The following is a 20,248-nucleotide window of genomic DNA, read 5'->3' as shown; positions in this document are numbered from 1 at the left end:
TCATTGAGACCCCACGAGGTGAGATCTTGCATGGAGCCCCAGTCCGAGGGAGATTGACAGTCATGTTTAGCTTCTTCCATTTTCTAATGATTGCTCCAACAGTGGACCTTTTTTCACCAAGCTGCTTGGCAATTTCCCCGTAGCCCTTTCCAGCCTTGTGGAGGTGTACAATTTTGTCTCTAGTGTCTTTGGACAGCTCTTTGGTCTTGGCCATGTTAGTAGTTGGATTCTTACTGATTGTATGGGGTTGACAGGTGTCTTTATGCAGCTAACGACCTCAAACAGGTGCATCTAATTTAGGATAATAAATGGAGTGGAGGTGGACATTTTGAAGGCAGACTAACAGGTCTTTGAGAGTCAGAATTCTAGCTGATAGACAGGTGTTCAAATACTTATTTGCAGCTGTATCATACAAATAAATAGTTAAAAAATCATACATTGTGATTTCTGGATATATATTTTTTTAGATTATGTCTCTCACAGTGGACATGCACCTACGATGACAATTTCAGACCCCTCCATGATTTCTAAGTGGGAGAACTTGCAAAATAGCAGGGTGTTCAAATACTTATTTTCCTCACTGTACATGTGCAGAGACATTTGTATCATTTGCAAGGGGGGAGTGTCAGCGGGGGACCCGGGCCTTGTTAATGAGGCTAGCTGCAGACGGGAAGAAACTGTTTTTGTGGCGAGAGGTTTTGGTCCTGATGGACCGCAGCCTCCTGCCAAATGGGAAAGTCTGAAACAGTTTGTGTCCGGGGTGGTAGGGGTCAGCTGCAATCTTTCCTGCTCGCCTCAGAGTCCCCGAGGCGTACAGGTCCAGAAGAGAAGGAAGATTGCAGCCAATCACCTTCTCCACTGTCCACCATCACTGTCCACCATCTCCACTGTCTTCTGAGCGTTGAGCTGCAGACTGTTCTGGCTGTACCGGGTCACCAGATGGTCGATATCCCACCTGTAGGCGGACTCATCCCCACCTCAGATGAACCCAATGAGGGTGGTGTCATCCGCAAACTTCAGGAGCTAGACAGACTGGTGACTGGAGGTGCAGCTGTTGGTGTACAGGGAGAAGAGAAGTGGGGAATGAACGCAGCCTTGAGGGGAACCGGTGCTGATGGTCCTGGAATCAGAGACATGTTTTCCCAGCTTCACGTGCTTCTTCCTGTCTGTCAGGAAGTCAGTGATCCACCTGTAGGTGGATTCAGGCACGTTCAGCTGAGAGAGCTTCTCCTGCAGCAGGGCCGGGATGATGGTGTTAAATGCCGAGCTGAAATCCACAAACAGGATCCTGGCGTAGGTAGCTGGGGAGACCAGGTGCTGGAGGATGTAGTGAAGGGCCATGTTTACTGCATCATCTACAGACCTGTTGGCTCTGTAGGCGAACTGCAGGGGGTCCAGGAGAGGGTCTGTAACAGATTTTAGGTGGGACAACACAAGGCATTCAAAGGACTTCATAACCACAGAGGTCAGGGCGACGGGTTTGTAGTTGTTTAGTCCAGTGGTCCTTGGTTTCTTGGGGACAGGAATGATAGTGGAGGCTTTGAAGCAGGCTGGCACATGGCATCTCCAGTGAGGTGTTAAAAATATCTGTGAACACTGGAGACAGCTGATCAGCACAGTGCTTCATGTGGATGGGGAGACAGAGTCCGGCCCAGCTGCTTTGCGAGATTTCTGCCTCCAGAAAAGCCTGTTGACTTCCATCTCTGTGATGGAGAGAGGAGGGGAGGGGGTGGAGCTGGCCAGCTCTGAGGAGGGAGGGGAAGAAGTGGTGGACTGAGGCTGAAGCTGAGCGGAGGAGTCACAGGGGATGGTGTCTGATTAACTCACAAAGCGGCAGTAGAACTGTTTCAGTTCATTTGCCAGGCGAGAATCGTTTATGGAGTGGAGGACTTTGGGTTTATAGTTTGTGATCTGTCTTAACCCCCTCCAGACAGAAGTGGCATCATTTGAAGAGAACTGATTCTTAAGTCTCTCTGACTACAGTCGTTTAGCTTCCCGCACCTCCTTGCTAAACAATGGGTGATGTCATAGTGGCTACGTCCACTTCTTTTGTACTTATTTTATATATTTATATGGGTGGGTGTGGGCACCAGAGGCTCATGCTCAAATGCATCCTGCAGGAGAACTCAATTTAACATGCCCTGAGGAATTTATTGCTTCAATTGACTACATTCTGACTGGACATCTTTATAAAAGGTGCTGAATTTCCCCTTTAAGGTAATTAAAATAAGGAAAATGTTCTTTGTTGGGAGTTGCACATGTGCAGTTCCTTGTATATATACAGCAATACCTGTATGTTATGCGCTATCTGACTACAAACTTCTTAACACCAGATAAAAGTCAAGACTCTCAAGGGACTTGTGAGCTTTCCAACCAATGAGATACCCCAACTCCCCGATTACTTGGATGCACAAGTTATAAACTTGTTTAGTGTCAGGTACCTGGAGGAAGCCTCTTTCTGAACATCTCCACTCTGCCGGCCTCTTTCTGCTATGGCCCATGGGATTGTCTGCAGGGGGAAAGAAAAGGAGATGAAGGACACAGAAGAGAAGAAGCCTTAATTGTGAGGAGAGGCACTGAGGAGAGAGGAAATGAGAAGGACATAGAAGAGAGAAGGTTGAAGTGGTTATAAAAGACGAGGTGAAGTGAGAACCACAAAAACAGATATTTTCTTCTTCAGTGTCACATTCTGAGAACGTGTTCACCTTTTAAAAAAGACAATGAGCACGCCTGTATTCAAGTCTACTTACTGTGATGTCTTTTGTTGTTTCAGGGTGTGAAAAACATGTATTTGCCTCACAGAGAGTAGTGAAAAACAATCTGGCATACAACTGTTACACAACAGCACACACACACACACACGTGGTTGTTCCTCTATCTATGGGGACATCTCATAGACGTAATGCATTACCTAGCCCCTTACCCTAACCTTAACCATCACAACTACACGCAGAACCTTAACCCTTAAACACTAAAAGCAGCCTTTTAAACGTGTGGGGTCCAGAATTTTGGTCACCACAAAGCTGGTCGGACCCCACAAATACACACACACACACACACACACACACACACACACACACACACAAGACCATCTCTCGTCTCAGTGTTTTACAGCCATAATGAGGAAATGACATTCAGCAGAGAGCTGCATCTGTCTCTGTAGCAGTCTGGGGACTGGTGGCTCGGGCCAGATCCACTGTCAGTCTCCAGTGGATGAGAAAGAGTAATGGAGTGGTATTTTTCCTCTTCTCTCTTCTTCTCTTCTTACTTTCCCCTCTGCACTTGTCTCCTTTCTTTCCATTTATGCTGACCTGTCATATTACACACCTCACTGCTTTCACTTTTATCTTTATATTCAAGTAGAGAGGCAGAAAAATGAGAGATGTGGTTGCAGAGGTGAGGTGTTGTACATCTTTGTCTCTGGTTTGTAGTGCATACTAGAAGGTACAAACAGTATGGCAGACGGGCTCAAGGCAGCGAGCCTCCAATCAATACTCCTGAGACAGAGCTGCTCTGCCTCTCTCCCTGCGAGTTGGGCCGATCAGCTTTCACCTACAGTTTCTAGCATCCTCTCTTGCCCTGTCATACAGTCTTCTCTTTCATTGCATGCTCTCTACACTGTATACCACTTCTTTTTCAATCGAATAGAGACTATGGAATGAGAATGAGAGTTGTTTGCCATGTTCTCTCACCTCTCACCTCTCTTCAAGCTTTCAGTTGCCGAGTCCCTCCCTCTCTTTTGCTCTCCATCTTCGGCTGGCGCCTTGTATAGCCTGTATACCTGCACTGCCCTGAAATAAAGCCTGGCAACCCGGGGAGTGAGAAACACCAGGGACACACTGAATATCTGAGCACCTTTCTCGACGTCTGGGCAGAGTTCCTTTCATGTCTCTCACTGGAGTCTGGCTGAAGTTTTAGAGGATTTGGAGCAGAAAAAAACATGCAACACCAAATACGTGTACTGCATTTAATATTCCTGTAGAGTCAGTTGGTGTGTCTGCAGTGCTCCTAGTTTATTTTACACTATTTTTAATCTCTGCAGATGAAAGCTAATATACTGTAGAATAACTCTTGTTGTTGTACACTTCTTGAGTGCCAGAAAATACATTTATGGTTAGATGGGCTATATAACCCTCTTGATCTGATGAACCCAGGGGAATGGCTGAAAGGCAGCCTTTTGTTTTATTTTTTAATAATTACTCAGTGTCTGCTGTGTTCAGCTTTGTGTATGCTATACAGTACTTTGTCCTCACATAACAATAAAGTCTGTTGATGTTAACCTCAGGGTATTTTACGGGTTTGTCAATCTCCTCTACTACTGTATTAAATATTTTTCTATGATACCTGCATGACATCCTTTTAAAATAAACTACAAGTTTACTGTAAGCCACTAAAATACTTTCATAAGGAAGGAAAACCAAACTGAAACATTAAAGACTAAAATAACTCTAACAAAGTTAAATCATTGTGTCATTGGCCTGCTCTGAAGGCTGGTTGTTTATTTAAATAGAACTTAAATTAATAGGGGAAGTATTTTACAGGGCCCCCTCTGACATACTACTACACTAATTAGACTACTTTTGTCACTATCCCAAGAAAGCCAATCAACAAACTGAAACAACAAAAGAGAAAAACACTAACAAAGTTAGACCACTATGAATTTGGCCTGCTTTGAAGGCTCTGTATTTTTTGAGGAGGAATTAATTTACAGAGATTTTAATTTCCACCGATATACTAACATAATATATACATTTAGATTCTTGTGGTATCTGCATGAAATGAAATAAAATGAACTAAGGTTGTAGGTCACTTTCATAAGGAAGCGCCTAACAACAAAGTGAAACAACAAAAGACAAGCAAAACTCTAACAAAGTTAAACCAGTATGTAATTGGCCTGCTTTTAAGAAGAAATTGAATTGCACTCCATAAACCTCTGTTAGACACCCATTAGAGGAAATGCAGTGATGTCTGGAGTCACTAGTGACATGAATAACTTTCACTTTGACTTTGGGAAAATGTTATGACTAATTCCAGGTTTAAAAACCCCAGAAACTAAGAGCTGCGTCTACTGTATGAACGGAGCTTTAATGTAAATCACACTGCCTGGCGCAGTAATAAGAGCTGAACACTTCACAACGAAAACCGAGACATACATCAATACTTTCAGCTGGTAAAGACTGCACAGCATACTGGCCATGCATGGTGGTGGCGGCTAACCACACACAGCTCAGGAAACGCAAACATACCTTTTAAATTTGGCGTTATAAATATGTTTCTGGTGGAGGCATCCTCGCTGCTCCTTGTGTCGAGGTCATGATGAGGTTTCGGGCTTGAATTGGACGAACTGGCCGTGATGAGACGCGGCCACTGAGGTGGGAGGGTGAAGCAGGAACCCGGGATGCGCTGGAGCCACCGTGTCGAGGTGAGGGAGGGTTTGGCTTCGGCCAGGGGTGAGGAGAGAGGACGGGGAGGAGGAGGGGCTGCACCTCCGTCACCTTCTCCACCTCTATCTGAACTTTCTGCACTCAGGACCTTAAAGCACTTTCACTGAGAATCTGACATCTTGCTCTGCAGTGGCAGTGTTTGGTTATTATTATTATTAGAGCACAACGTAAAAAACAGAAAACAAAACAATACTTTCTATTGTTTTAAACCGTTTAGGCCTATAATACTTTTTTATCTCCCTACACCGAAAAGTCATCGATGCTTTTAACAACCTGAACACTCTTATTCCGCATTTTTCAGTAGCCATGTGCTTTTCTTTCCTTTTGTGTCATACCGCCCTCTACTGCTTTGTCAGAACCATCTGCTCCAACATCTGTTCACTGCTCATCTGCATTATTCCCAATATCATGCAAAAAAAACAAAACAAAAAAAAGTAAAAATAATTCATCAGTTTAATTGTAATCATACTGATAGTGTCTTGCATTTCATGGACTACAATAGATCTTCTATTAAGGTCAAAGGAAAATCCGTTTCTATTGTTTTAAAGATGTAACTTTAAGTATCAGTAAGTAAGCAAGCCACATAGATGCTATGTTGTTAAACTTACCACATATTTATTTAACCTAATTTAACTTTCAAACATGTAGCACACAGACATATATTAATACATTGGATTTTCAAAATTCTAATTACATTATTGTTTAAAAATATTGTAGTATGCAGAGGTATGCTCATATAGGACACAATGGCCCTAGGAGCTGCACAGCAACCCACCAGAACTAACAGACAAAATCAGAGAGAAAATCAATTTGTTTAGAAGTTTTTGTTTCCTTTAGGTTATTGTTTGAATCAAGCGTTTTATTATCCAAACTGTATTGATGACATAGGCTAAGCCAAGAACATTGGGGGGAGATGATTAAACATTTTAATTCTGTGACCATAGGCACATCAAATCAGGAGCAGAATAGTCTAATATATTTTGTTAAATTGTGGGCTTAGCACCATAGCTGGCGAATTGCCTTTTCCTGTTAATGCACTTCTGACCACTGTGTGGAATATTATAATGGACTGGGGCAAATGTGTAAAAAAATTCAAAGGTTTGAAGAGTAATATTTCGAGAAAAAAAAGTAGGCGTGAGACTTTTTTGTGAAATAATGTCACATGTTGTTTGTGACATTGTCAATGTCAATGTGAAAGGATTTCAGAATAGATACTTACAGAAATATATTTTATTTCTTTTTACAAATTGCATTTCAATCATGTTCTTGGAAATGTCTTTATAAAATTTTGTAATTTTGTAAATAAAATGCCACAGTGTTTAAACAATTCAGCAGCAAAAAGAGCAGTTTTCAGGTTTAGTATGTAAAAATAATAACTAGAATTGTAATTAAGAGTGACTCTGATGTTTTAAATTTTAATTAAATCAACTTAACATAAGCTCAGTATTCATTATGACATTTCATAAAAAAGTATATACAGCTCAGTAATATAACCAAGAATAAATCAATATTCTAAAGAATACAGACATCAATGTAAACAGCGTTATCACACAACAATCAATATCTCTTTCAGCTGCCTCCAGCCCTACTAGCTGTGATTAAAAGCTCACTATAGAGATCATGCAGTATAATAAAAGATATTCCTGTTATTTCACAAGATTTGCGCACATCTTCACAGTGGCTAAGCTCAGATATTCGCTTCTTCTTTCTCACAGCCAGATTACTGTCTAAAAAAGCACATTATACAGTAACACTTAAAAATTTGCAGCCTTTAACTCTACTCCGTTGTCCCACGTGGTGCTGGGCTGCTTTATTTTGTCACTGATGGTGGAGAGAGTGGAGAGGCTCTCAGGGAGGTCTGGGTCAGGCAGGTGCCAGTGGATGAAGACCAAATACATGAAAGTACCTATAACACCCCCAATAAGTGGGGCCACCACGGGTACCCAGAACCAGTAGTTGTAACACCTGGGGAACAGACACGCAGATCAACATCAGAAAGGACTTCAGATGAGAGCTTTTCTGTTGACCAAGTGCTTATTCTCCAGCATTGAGATGTGAAAAGCCAAAGGATTGTAAGATCAACAGGTTGCATAGTGGATCAAGCAACAGGTGACAATCAGATGTTCTGTAACAAGCTGACACTTCATGCTCCTTTGATAATGCAGAACGGCTCCAAAGTCTGATAACCTCTGACTTGCATAGTTTCCTGAATGACACAAGGTCAAAGACCTGAAAGAATATAAACTGTGTCCCTTAAAATGTTTGAAAGTTGTAAGTGTTAAGTGATAAGATAGTAAGATTCTTACGTGAAAACCTCAGTGCCCCAGCCTGCCGTCAGTGTAAAGAGGCGTGGCCCCAGGTCCCGAGCAGGATTTATTGCACCACCACAGTTAGCTGACATTGACATGGAAATCCCCAAGACGATCACTGCCACTATAGGAGGAAGCAGATCAGAGGGAGCCGGAGTATTCCTCTTTTCACCCAAACACAGGATGCACAACATCAGCATGCCGGTGCCCACTACCTAATGAAAAGTATAAATGCAGCAATTCAATAAAGGAACAGCTGTTAAAGTACTGATTAAATGTTACACAAATCATCACTCTTACTTGGTCAAGGAAACTTCTGCTCAAAGTCATGTACTCTGAGGGGTATGTGGCAAAAATAGACGCTGTCTCGTTTGGGCCGTACACAGTCAGTAGTCCTCCACTAAACTCCATTATAGCATCTGATACAGAAACAGAGGTAATGTAGCAAACAACAAATAGATTTGCAAATGTGTTCTACAATGAGCCTCCTGAATAACTTCAATACAATGTTTGTATTAGTACCAGAAAAACTAACCATAGTAGACCAGGTAGACAAGCCCTGACGCCATGTACGCCCCAAGCATCTGGGAGAGGCAGTAGGGCAACAGACTTCCCCAGGGCACTTGGCCTAACACACAGAAGCTCAGAGTCACCGCTGGGTTCAGATGAGCACCTACAGAGAAAAATAGGACGTGGAGCGAGAGAGAGACAGGAGTGAATTACAGTGAGAAAGATTGGAAGGTAATGAAATCTCAGATTATTTGTAGTGTGTCAACTAAGAGTTGTATTCTGGAAGATATCAGTCAGAGGGAAGGCACTGATAAGCTGGACAAGGCCTCTCTGCACAGGTATTACTGTAATAAATCATGTCAGTGAATGAATGCAGTAATGGAAAAGTCATAACTCAGAGTGTGAGACATCAAAATAAATACTGAGGTTGTATTTTACTACATGTTAATCATTCCAGGATGCCAGTTGATGGTTAGTGTCCATGTAAGCTTTTTTGTTTGTTTTTTTTACCTGAGATACCCTTGGTGAGGTACATAGCTGACATCACACCCACAGAGAAGGCCATGTTAACTGACAGGAACTGGCCTTTGGTCTCTCTGCTTGTCTTCACCTGGGCTGCAGCAGCGCAGCCAAAAAGCTTCACAACAGATTAAGCGGATGGAGTGATTGGGAGAAAACCCCAAAAGTCAGGATAAATATTGTAAATTTGAGGGGAACAAGAAACAATCCTTCCATGGCAAAAAAATTCAGACACTAAAGCTCACTTCACACTGATACAGGCAAAAATACATTTTGTAATTCCTTATTGCTCTCATGATTGATCAGTTATTTATAAGTCAAACAAAGTTATCAGTTAACAAAGACACATTTGAGATCATTAAATGTAATTAGAATTAACTTAGACTTTGTAATGCAACCGTCCACTTCTTATCTAAATGGCCATATAACAATCCATCTGACTCTGAACCGCACAGATGAGAGAAGTAAATACACATTTATTTGATTGAGTTTCTGATTAAACTTTATGGGCAATAACTCCCTAATTGACCTTGCTGTATTATGTATTTATTAAAGTTCCAGGGCACATAAAAGCAAGTTATGGTCTTGTAACAATGACTGTAAATAAAGAAAGACAAAGACATATACATAAGGTTTCTGGCAACAGTAGTTGAATGTGCTTGTGAATGATGACAGGTGGAAGGCCTCTATGGATAATAATGTAAATCCAACATGGAATCATGTTTATTAATTAATTTCAACATTACATTGGATTTCTAAGTTATGTATTGAAACTGTATTATTTTACAGATCTTGTGATGGCAAAATTGTGCTTTTATTAGTTCATGAATGTTTTGTATACATCTAACTTTCTCTCTTAGTGGGAACACAATACAGTAAACTGAAATAATTAAAATGGGGGTCAAGAAATATCCTCACCACCCTAAATCTTAACTGTTAATCTTCAATAGTAATCTTAAATCCCAAAATCACCTTGATTCTAGAAAGTGGTTTAATAATTTACCTTTGCATCTTTGAAAGCTGTCTGTACGGGGCTTCAACATTTCACTTGTGGTTCAAGTGTCAGTTGTGGACAGTAACTAAGTACATTTTCTCAAGTACTGAACTCACTGTAGAAATTTGAGGTATTGTACTTTTAACTCCACTACATTTAGCTTTAGTTACTTCACAAATTAATATTTTTTACACACAAACAAATGAAGAGTGTTTAAAACATGCTTTGTTATAATTAAAACTACCCAACAAAGTACAGCTGGAACAAAAAAAGTCAATTGACAGAAAAATTTAGGTTTGGACAAGCATTGTAATTATCACTGGGCTCTGGGTAATTGTGGCATAATTGCACATTTCTCGCTATTTTCAGATTTGTTAACAAAGCAATCAATCAATCAATTAATGGAGAAAATAATCAGCAGATTAATGCATTATGACAATAATCATTAGTTGCAGTCTGAATCAAAATAGTTCAAAATTAGCTACACCTCAACCAACTGCAACAGTAAAATCCTGCGTTCATGTGGAAGCATGATTAATAATCTAATGATATAATATATAATAGTATCACAGTCACATGGGACATTTTTCTGCATTGAGAACTTTTTCTTTTAAAGCTTTAGGTACATTCGCACAATACAATGGAAGCCAAATGATTATGAGAGAAAATTGTGTTAAAAAAAGACCACGTCTATAAAAATGATGGAATTCTTACATGTCTAATTTCACCTCTCTTATTATATATTTTTATTTTTCACTATGTCAGTTAAAGAAACTGCAAATTCAGTGTTGATCTAGTTAGTACACAAAAAGCCAACTAGTGTGAGTGTCACTTACCAGCAACACAAATGTTCCCAAGAACTCAGCCAAGCACTCTCGCACCAGGGCATTCCTCACCTTCATAACACGTTGCTTCAACATAGCTGGAGTTAAATCCCTGTTCTCATCTCACACTGAACCCTGTCGCTGTTGTCAGACAGACTAGCTGTTGGGCTGTCCGTCTGTCCAGGAGCTGATGTGGTGGTGTCAGTGAAGGAGGTGTCAGTGCTGACGACAAAAAGAAGTTTTCACCTTAGCATCAAAGGGCTGTGCACTGTATCTCTCCTCTCCACTTCTCTGCATTCTCCTTCCACACAGCTGGTAAAAGACTATTACTCATTTATTGGGTTGTCACACCTCAGGATTTGCTGGTTCAGAGAGCAAAATGCACCTTAGCTATTAGAGGTTGCTTACATGAGCAGATGCCATAAACAGTCCGATTATGTGTTAACAGCAATAAGCCACAGAATATGGAATATATACAGATGTTTAGTAAATCATCAATCTGTGTCCATGTGAGAAACAGCCACACTTAACACTAACATACTGAATAAATAAGAATACACCATGTCTATTATCACAACAGAGATATACATTATGACTTCCTTCGTCGCAATAGTTGCAATACACCAGAACTTCTTAAATGTCAAAACATTGGTGCATATTACATACATAAAAATGGCTTTGCATACAACAGTTTAGATATGCTGTATTAAAGAACCAATATGCCTGAATAAACCACCAGAACCTGGCTTAAACATGTAGGATAGATGTTGAAAATACAAATGTGAAAACTGATCTCATGTATTTGAAGTCCAAAAATCATTAGATGGTAAATATATGTACAAATTTTATTATAACTGGTGTGGTGAATGTTGGCTAAGGTGGTTGATAGGGAAGCCCCTCTCATCATCAGAGAGCAAGATGTTACTGTAACCTGTCTCACTGAACTCTGGACTCCTAATAGGTTATGCAACCCAAATAATTGCTGTGTAAGAGTAAAGACCTGCATTATTGCTGATAATTTTTAGAGAGGCACTTGATTGTGGCATGAAAATGTGATCAGATAAGATATAAAGGGCACCAAGACTGTTTGACACGCAAAGTCAGTCCTGCATCTTCACTGGCGAAAAGGCTTTGATTTCTGTCTTTTTTCCTGCTCTTTCATCTGAAGACAGACTGGTAGGCTTTATTTTAAGTGTGGTAAAAGTGAAGTAATGACTATCTGTCCATAACATAAACCATGACATAGTGCATGGAGAGAGTGAGCAACAGATTATCTTATCATATCTACTTTTTAAGTATCACAGATTGGTAATGTATAAAAGGACAGAAACCTTTACCCCACTGCATTTTCTAAAAGAAAGATTATATCATGTCACGCTATCTCCCTCTGCTGGACATAAGAATCAAAAACCATCACTTTAAGTTAGGATTTATTAAAAAGCAATAAAAACTCTAAATGCAGTTAGCTTCTATTCACAATATATTACAACATGTATTCTCATTTACAGGGGCCACATTATGGCTTTTTACCAACCGAACTAATGTTACAAAGGTTGGTTGACTTGATAAATATAATTGCTGTCAGTGCATGTACAGAAATATTTCAAGCATTGAGGTAGATGTAATCCACAGAACTGAAGGAAGATACATACTTTTGATCTGGTATCCAAGATTATATGTCCTTTAGGGCTTTGTTATAAAGACTAAAAAAATATATAGTTTGAATGGCAAATGGCGCAAATAACTCGCTTAATTTAAGTATTTCATGTTCATTCACTGAACTTCAGACCTCAGTAATTCTCATGTTTTCGGATGTCTAAGTGTGCGACGAAGCACCACGTCCACAGGTCCGGGGGCCAGTCTCCTGATCAAAGTCCAGGCCTCTAGGCGTCTCATCCCAACCACGCTCACACCCCCAATCTCTACAACTTCATCACCAGGAAACACCTTGTCAACAGGACCTCCTGAAAGGGAAAACAGTGGAAAGGGAACATTCGATAAACAGCTTTAATGAACGAGACTCAAAGTGGTCATCATGAAAAGGTAATACAGTATGTGTATGGTAATTAAATTTGGCATATTAATTCTGATAGGGTTGCTAAAAGTTTGATTAAACCGACAACAAAACTGGCATGAATATTGATGGCAAGCTAGGTCTTATCACCCATTGTCTGCCTCACTAATGCACTTGTGGCTGCTGCTGCTGCAAAGTTTGATTAAAACGACAACAAAACTGGCATGAATATTGATGACAAGCCAGGTCTTATCACCCATTGTCTGCCTCACTAATGCACTTGTGGCTGCTGCTGCTGCATTAATGCTCGTGGATTTGGAATGAGCTGTTCAACAATAACACCAGAGTGCAAAGTTCAGGTGTCCACATACTTTTGGCCATCTAATGTATATTATGTTGACCTGTTTGAGTTCAAATCCCTGCATTTCTCTGTGGTGATCTGAAATACTGAGCTTCAGTTCTCACCATGGAAGATCTTTTGCACAGTGAGTGGTCTGTTCTCCGGACTGGAGCCTACACCTCCCTCCAGGCTGAAGCCCAGATCCCTGCTGTTCTTCTCCAGATGCACACACACATGCTGACCTGAGAGAGGAGAAAAAGCAGAAAAACGGAGATAGAGTTAATCACGTTAAACTGCTGCAGGTTTAGGACAAATATGTTTTCAGAACTTTGGTAAAGTAAAACGTTTCACCTGTCTCTGTGAACTGAGTCTGCGTTGTTCCCTGATTATTTGTCTGCACTCCCCCCTTAGAGACATTGTAAATGCCTCCCCTCCTCAGGACCACCACCCCTAACTCCCGAGTCTTTGCTTTTCTCAGGACCCTCAAGGCCTCCCAGTGGGCATAGCCACACAGTGCTGTGCCATTGATTGACAAGACCTGGTACCCTTCCCTTATGGAGCCTTCCTGGGCTGCAACACCTGAGTGAAACACTTTGTGAACCTGAAAAGAAGGCATCGAGAGATAATTGAGAAAGAGGCCGAGGACAATGGATTTAGATATTTTTCATGAGAAATTAAATATCTTCCTCACAGTGACTGGCTTGTTCTGGTCCACGCCGCCTGCCAAACTGAAGCCCAGTCCTACTCCCACCTCCTTATGGAGAACCACCACCTGCACATCGTCATAATCCTGCAAGAAGGGAAGATAGAAAGAAGTTGTGGTTATACTCTTGATGTTTTTTCTGAATATATGTCTGATCATGTGAAAACAAAACAATGGGAAATACTGGAACAGTAACTGGTGAGCTGTAAAGAACTTTATGACAGATGTAATGTATTCCAGTTTGAAACAGGTTAATGCCAAGCTAAAAAGGGGCCATTGAAATGACTAGCCAGAGAAAGACTGTTGGTTCAGTATCACAAGTTTAAGGCCACAGCAAAGCCTGTAAAAGTTACTGATGCCCAGCTGTTTGTACCTGCAGGTTGCTGTCCCCCAGGCTCCTGACATCCTCCAGCAGCCTGTCGAGCTCCTCACTGGGCATCACAGACACACAGGACAGGGCCGACGCATCTGAGCTCAGAGAGGCAGTCCGCTGGCATGTAGATTGCCACTCATCGCTGTCATTCTCTGACTCATAGTCAACTCCAGCAAAGTTACAGAGGTCTGACAGACTACAGGAAGGAAAGACAAGGGTTCAGACAGTTAAAAATGGACCAGTTGTTGGAAGGAATACCTCCATCAAACCAGAAATCGGATCATATAAAAAGCACACACCTGACACTGAAGCTCCTGTGATCTGACTGGCTCATGTTACTAGTAATGGTCACAGAGGACTCTCCAGAATCTGAATCATAGTTTGAATCCTCATCCTTCTGTGTACTATCATCATCATCATCATCCTCATAATCATCTTCGTCATTCCAGACCTTAATCTTTGTGTTCAAGCCAGCAACCCAAGCATTCATGTCCAACGCCGGTTTCTTCCTATTTGGATGGGCTGCTTTGACATCTGGAGAGATGAGATCAGGGAGGTTGCTGTGAGACAAAGTGGTGAGGGGACGAGAGAGAGGTTGGGGTTCTGGTTCTGGAGTACTGGCTGCTTGTGTGTGGACAGAAATGCTTTCATTTTCACTGTCTGCAAAGGGAGTGGCGTTTTCCGGCTGTGCGGCAGGTGAACAAATGGCTGAGTGGTTTGGAGTGTTTGTTGGAGTTTTCTCTTCCTCACAAACAGGTAACATAACGCTAGGGACAGCGGTTTTCTGCACACCGGTGGAAGTGTCACCGGAGTTGGACAGAAGTGAGGATGGTGGTCTCTCGCATGTCTTCTCAGGGCTTGAGACTTTGGAGAAATCTGTCTCATCTATGTAAACGTTTCCGCTGCATCTTTGAGCTCCTCCATTTAGTGGCATTTCTTGTGCAGTCTTGAGTCTTGAATATTTACCAAAATCTTCAGTGCAGTTTTTACAGTCATCTGTTTCTTTTACTTCATTATTCCATTCTCTCTCTTTCCTCCCTAATGCTAGTCCAACCTCATCCACTGATAAAGACCTTTCTGATCCCAGCTTCTTTCCTGCTCCTGTCACTTTCTCCTCAGTTATCTCACCTGCCTCCCCTCCCTCTTTCAATCCCTCCCACTTGCCTCTCAATGCATCTATCACTCTTGCTGACCCACTCTTTTTAACTCCATCATATGCACTGCTGAGTTTTGTTGGCACAGACAAGGCCCGTCTGGACATCAGGACCTTTCCTGTAGTCAAACCCTGGGATCTCTGTGTCAGAGCCTCAAACTGATTGATCTTATTTCTCACACTGGCTGCAGAGGGGCCTGACACTATATCTTGGCATTTCTTCTTCTCTATTGTTTTCAATGTGATTTTCTGTGTTGGCTCAAACACATCTTCATCACTGAGGCTACCCTTCAATTCAGTTTTTTGTTTTGGTCCGTCATCGGTGTCTTTCTCTTTTTCCTGTTCTTTAAGTCCACCAGTTCTTTCTCTCAATTTCCCATTAATTCCATTAGTCTCGCCCTTTTCCTCTCCATGGTTCACCCTGCCCTGATCCTTACTTCCACTTGCCCTTCTGTCTCTCACTCCAGACGAATCTCTCATGGAAACCGATCTCTCTTCTTCTAAGAAAGTGTTTGATTGTGGAGCTGAGGCAATTCCTCCCACAGCCCTTGCAGATGTTATCTGAGGTGCTACAGTCCACCTGCTCCTCGCTCCATCCAGAGACCTCGTGCTGATTTGCTCTGATCCTCTTCCCGAGTGAACTCCCCCTACCTCTGAATACCTGCCCCGGGTGTCTCCTTGCCACTGTCCCCCTGACCATTTCTCCCTGATACTTCTTGTCGCTGGAGATAGTGTCTCAGAAGAGTCTTTTTGTGTCGAGGTGAATGATTTCCCGCTTTGCACTGGACTATGGCTCCTTTTCGCTCCTGATGAGAAACACCTGGGGAACGTTCCCCCTGCTACCCCCTCATATGAAGTCTGTTGTGCTGAAGTGGGGAAGTCTGTGGTAGTTTCTTTGCGATGGGACGTTACAGGGGTGGACAAATCCTTATTTAAGCTGCAATCCTCCGTTTTATCAAAACCAGCTGACCCGTAGAGTTTCTCTATCCGCTCCAGTATACTGTGACCTCCTTTGGGTCCAAACGAAGTAGATGTTCCTCTGACACCAGAGCCTGATCCGGACTGGGACCTCATTCTGGAGGGGAGAGAATTACCCCTACTGGCCCTGTTCAAAGTCTCACTCATGTGACTCACTGGGCTACTCTCTCGCACAACATTACTTGTACCTGGAGAGTTGTAAAAGGTCCTCACTCCTTCAATTCGTGTCCGTCTTACATCCAAGCCTCCACCCTGTTTGCTGATGTCCTCACCTGTTTTGGCTGACAACATGTCAGCCCTTTTGCCCCGGTCAGGGCTTTTTTCCCCTGTTCTCCAATCTAAACTCTTACTTCTACTTGACAGGTTGTGTCTCCTCCACTCTGTCCTGCCCCGGGTTTCAGATATAGGGTTCCCACTTTTGTCAGTGCCAAACCCAGTGGCTGTGTTGTCTGTTGTGCCATTGTGGTTCAGCTTGGTAGACATTTTATAGCCTGATGCTTCCTTCTCCTCACACTGACCTTTGACAGTGCTGCTACTCCCAGTCTTGGCTTCACCAGTGACTGTGCGATTTTCCTCCTTGTTTGCACAATTTGTGCCAGTGTGCGTCCTGGATCTCTCTCTTTCTCCAACTCGGTCAGTACCCTGCCTCTCCTCCTCTGAGAAAACTAGGGGTGTCCTAACACCTGGCCTGCGAGTGAGGCGGTAAGACGGAGAGTTTGCTGAGCGGACAGTGAAGCATGCTCCTGTCCTCTGGTTGTTGCGCTCACTTGATGGAGTAGGGAGCAAGGACAAGTCCATTGTCTGAGAGTAAACAAAGTTAATGACTGCCTGTCAAGTGCCAAATCCCAAAAAGAGAGCGGAAGAGTGAACTTGATATTTAAGAGATTCCAAGCAACTATCTTTTAGAGTTTGAATGCTGCAGTTTTGAGTGTGAAAAGTCCTCCTACTTTCTTGCACAGAAACAAATGGTGCATTAAAAAGTTTGATATTTCAGTGATGCTCCTGATTATTCTTAGTTTTGTGGTCTAGAAGAGATGACTCCTCAGGGCTCCTCTCCTTGATTTCTTGTCGTTCTGCCCCTTCGAGTCTCTGGTTCCCTTGCACGACTTCAGCAAACAGCTCCCATTGCCTGCCAAACATAAAAATATACAAATTTCTATCCTCAGAATGGATTGGGCTGGAATGTTGTGATATGTGGATTGTGGTCGCTCTGGCACCTCGAAATGGTCAGCATCAGAATCATAGAGTGGTTTTACGGCATTGAACACTACATGCTACAGAGAAGTATTAAAGTGTACAGCAAATGGAGGGGCTAAGAAAATGAGCCAGAACCAAAAACATTACAGTCTACTCACTCCGTCAGTCATGTCATTTTGCAACATGTCCCTGCCCTCCTGACATTTCCCTCACAGGGACTCAATGGGCCCATTCACAGAACATTAGGACAGAGAAAATTCACTCTATTGTGTACACATATCATAACGGTTGTTTACATAAGCAACATACTCATGACTACCTGTCAGCCTCTGCTAAACCTGAACCAAAAACTGGAAAAACTCACCTAACGACAATCCTCTTAGCAAAAACAATGTGTTAAGTGCCACACGTATCGGTCAAAGAATGACAGTGAGTGACTGATACTGATGTAACAGAGGATTCAGGTGAAACAATCAGATAAGATGAACAAAGATGAGGACAATGTCATTTTGATTTACATACAGCCTGCTGAGAGAAAGATAGCATGACTGATGGACAATGGCTCATCAGGGGTATCTGAGTATACAGCCATACATAGTCGGCACTGTCAGTAAGACAGTGAACACATCTTTGATCATTAATTCTGTAAGATGTTAATTTCATTTACAAATACAAAATGTTGATTACTGTCCAAAAACAAAAGGACAAGGGAATTCGATAAGCATTGCCGGCATAATTATACAAAGCTGTTTAGGTTCAGTTTAGATAACGTGTAATTTTGGGGGACAGTCTCTGTGGCGCTTTCCAATGCAGGTGAGTTTGAGTGTCGGTTTACAGAAACACCTGTTCTGCTAGGTCATATAGCCTCCCATCTGGGTAACCCCGGCAACACTGTACAGTATACTTTAAAATAGACACATTTACTCACTCATCTAATCACAAATTAGCTGATTAATCCACTCACACATTCACTCACACAAACGCATGGACCTTACCTTCTGTAATGGTGACTCCTGTGCTTGTCCTACACCACTGTGTTGACACAGGTTCATAATGAAGGCAGCACTGTGTAATGACATCAGCTCCTAGCTCCTGTCTCTCTTTTTTCTCCGTCTCATGCCATCAGCTTTTCATGACGGACTGTGTACAGTGACACAAACCTGCCACACTGGTTTGTCCTCTCGTCCGCTCTCATTTTCTTTCTCTCTCTCTCTCTGTCTGTGTGTCTGTCTCTCTTTCTCTCTCCTCCCCCTTCCATTGTTGTTTTCTCCCTCTTTTCCTCTTCTCACAGGGTAGCATTCCTGACTTCAGTTTAATGTGTCACTCACTAAATGGCTAAACAGGGAGTGTGCACACACAGACACACACACACACACACACACACACACACACACACACACACACACACACACACACTGACACACAAAAAACACAACGCTGCTTACATATACGCACTACAGTATACTCAAACTCACATCAGCATTTTATAGCTCAAGGGAGAGGAGATACAGTTTGGACGATTGTGTGAAAAGGAACAAGAGTGTTATTTCCCAGCACAGGCTTATAGTATCAACCCCACCTTAGGCAAAACTGAGTATTATTCATCTGGGCTGAGCAGGTATCAAAATACATAATAACAGAGCACCTTTAATTGGGACCAGAGAACACAAAGACCTCATGTAGACCCATTAATACCAGCAGGGATAAATATTGTTAAAAGTACACCTCTCGTATGACATATGTTCAACAAAACTCATCTCTTCACTTTAACCTTTAACCAGATATGACTTTCCTGATACAGGCCGGAAACTCCTTTTGTTTCGCTCTTATGCACTGCTGCACTTCTTTTAAAATGCTGTATTTCATTTGATTCTATGTATTCTATTTTTTTAACTTTATTATCGGTCCATGTAATTTCTTTGTTGTAAAACACTTCGCTCTGCATTTCAATGAAGCTGATTATTATTCAAGATCACAGAGAATCTGTGGGACTGTAAGCCTGAAGGAGAAAAGTATATGTGATTGCTGATAGGTTTTATCCACACAGAAGCAGAAGTATTGTTTGTGGGAAAACTGGATTCTGCAGAGTGGGAAGGTCACCAAGCAGACTAGCAAGCAGACATAGCTATATGCAATAAAAATACCAGTACTTACAGTTTTGGTTGGCTTGTAGAGGCTCAAGTTCTTACTGCTGCTTTTTTGTATGCACCTGCTACTGTCTTCCGTTGATAGAGAGGAAACTGTGGTTACCACATCAGCATGCTGCAACTCAAAATAAGGGATGTCTTAAAGTCTGTCTCTGCATGTTAAAACTCAGTACAGACTGATTCAGAAACATTGATTGATCCTGGGCCAAGTCTTAGGATCCTAATAATCCAATCAACCAGCAGCCGTACAGACAAGAGAGCTGGTAGGTTGCATGGTCTTCTCAGGACAGAGATAAGTCTGTGAGTAGGGGAAATAGCTCCAGTGCGGCTCCACAGACACCCACCCTTGTTCCTGACAGAAGAATGGCACTCAGTGTCTCTGCAGGATGGATGCAAATCACTGTCTTACTCACACAGACACACTGATTATTTAAATCCATTCTTCGGGCTGTAGGACTCAGAGAACCATGCGGAGGGGAAGTTTATGGTATTTAATCAGCAGGTGGATATAAATAGGCAATTCAATGTCAAACAAAAACTGCAAGAATGTGGGAATTGGGGAACTGAGCGAGTTGATGGTGTGTATCTTTTTTTTAATGAGACTGTTGGAGCTGGAAAACTGCAGGATTCACAGGCCTTTATTTTCTGTCACAGCAGCGTTTCTTTATCATTGGTGTGTGTGTTGAGTTGTTTGTTTGTTTGTTGCGTTGCTGTGATGACGAACAGCAGATGGCAGAACAGGC

At 42.1% G+C, this 20,248-nt stretch overlaps 3 protein-coding genes across 4 annotated transcripts in view; all 3 read right to left on the bottom strand.

Moving 5' to 3' along the window:
* Positions 1–1,007, bottom strand: part of atp8b2 (ATPase phospholipid transporting 8B2) — a 12,016-nt gene extending 11,009 nt beyond the window's left edge. Inside the window, exon 1 of the mRNA XM_046044558.1 lies at positions 978–1,007. Coding sequence (XP_045900514.1) covers positions 978–1,007 — 30 coding nt within the window. The remainder of the gene's footprint in view (positions 1–977) is intronic.
* A 6,191-nt stretch (positions 1,008–7,198) lies between these two features.
* On the bottom strand, positions 7,199–10,696 carry aqp10a (aquaporin 10a). The gene is made up of 6 exons (XM_046044557.1): positions 10,613–10,696; positions 8,774–8,900; positions 8,289–8,426; positions 8,054–8,172; positions 7,751–7,968; positions 7,199–7,409 (listed from the first exon to the last, which is right to left on the bottom strand). Exons 1-6 carry the CDS (start codon positions 10,694–10,696, stop codon positions 7,199–7,201), a joined length of 897 nt encoding a protein of 298 aa, XP_045900513.1.
* Positions 10,697–12,013: 1,317 nt separating this feature from the next.
* Positions 12,014–20,132, bottom strand: si:dkey-92i15.4. 2 transcript variants are annotated; one of them, XM_046043849.1, is made up of 8 exons: positions 19,513–20,132; positions 18,354–18,693; positions 14,330–17,290; positions 14,031–14,226; positions 13,646–13,744; positions 13,306–13,555; positions 13,080–13,196; positions 12,014–12,564 (listed from the first exon to the last, which is right to left on the bottom strand). In XM_046043849.1, the coding sequence occupies exons 3-8, from the start codon at positions 16,957–16,959 to the stop codon at positions 12,401–12,403; spliced, it is 3,456 nt and encodes a 1,151-aa protein (XP_045899805.1). In that variant the 5' UTR covers positions 16,960–17,290; positions 18,354–18,693; positions 19,513–20,132; the 3' UTR covers positions 12,014–12,400. The 2 variants fall into 2 exon arrangements, with proteins under 2 accessions (XP_045899805.1, XP_045899806.1); XM_046043850.1 differs by lacking the exon at positions 18,354–18,693.
* Positions 20,133–20,248: the final 116 nt, after the last annotated feature.

The sequence above is a fragment of the Micropterus dolomieu genome, linkage group LG03 (assembly GCF_021292245.1).
Source record: "Micropterus dolomieu isolate WLL.071019.BEF.003 ecotype Adirondacks linkage group LG03, ASM2129224v1, whole genome shotgun sequence".
NCBI classification, from domain to species: Eukaryota; Metazoa; Chordata; class Actinopteri; order Centrarchiformes; family Centrarchidae; genus Micropterus; species Micropterus dolomieu.
The sequence above is the reverse complement of the archived record's forward strand: the minus strand, read 5'-3'. Positions and strand labels throughout refer to the sequence as shown.

What these genes read in the sequence shown, in the direction of transcription:
- si:dkey-92i15.4 (XM_046043849.1), bottom strand. Translation starts at nt 16,959, where the DNA reads ATGGACTTGTCCTTGCTCCCTACTCCATCAAGTGAGCGCAACAACCAG. An exon ending in TGGGGGACAGCAACCTGCAG is followed by an intron (nt 13,745 to 14,030) that starts GTACAAACAGCT and finishes CCCTTCTTGCAG; the next exon opens with GATTATGACGATGTGCAGGT. An exon ending in TGTGCAAAAGATCTTCCATG is followed by an intron (nt 12,565 to 13,079) that starts GTGAGAACTGAA and finishes TTTCCCTTTCAG; the next exon opens with GAGGTCCTGTTGACAAGGTG.
- aqp10a (XM_046044557.1), bottom strand. Translation starts at nt 10,696, where the DNA reads ATGTTGAAGCAACGTGTTATGAAGGTGAGGAATGCCCTGGTGCGAGAG. An exon ending in TGTCTACCTGGTCTACTATG is followed by an intron (nt 8,173 to 8,288) that starts GTTAGTTTTTCT and finishes TTTCTGTATCAG; the next exon opens with ATGCTATAATGGAGTTTAGT. An exon ending in TGGGGCACTGAGGTTTTCAC is followed by an intron (nt 7,410 to 7,750) that starts GTAAGAATCTTA and finishes TCTGTTCCCCAG; the next exon opens with GTGTTACAACTACTGGTTCT.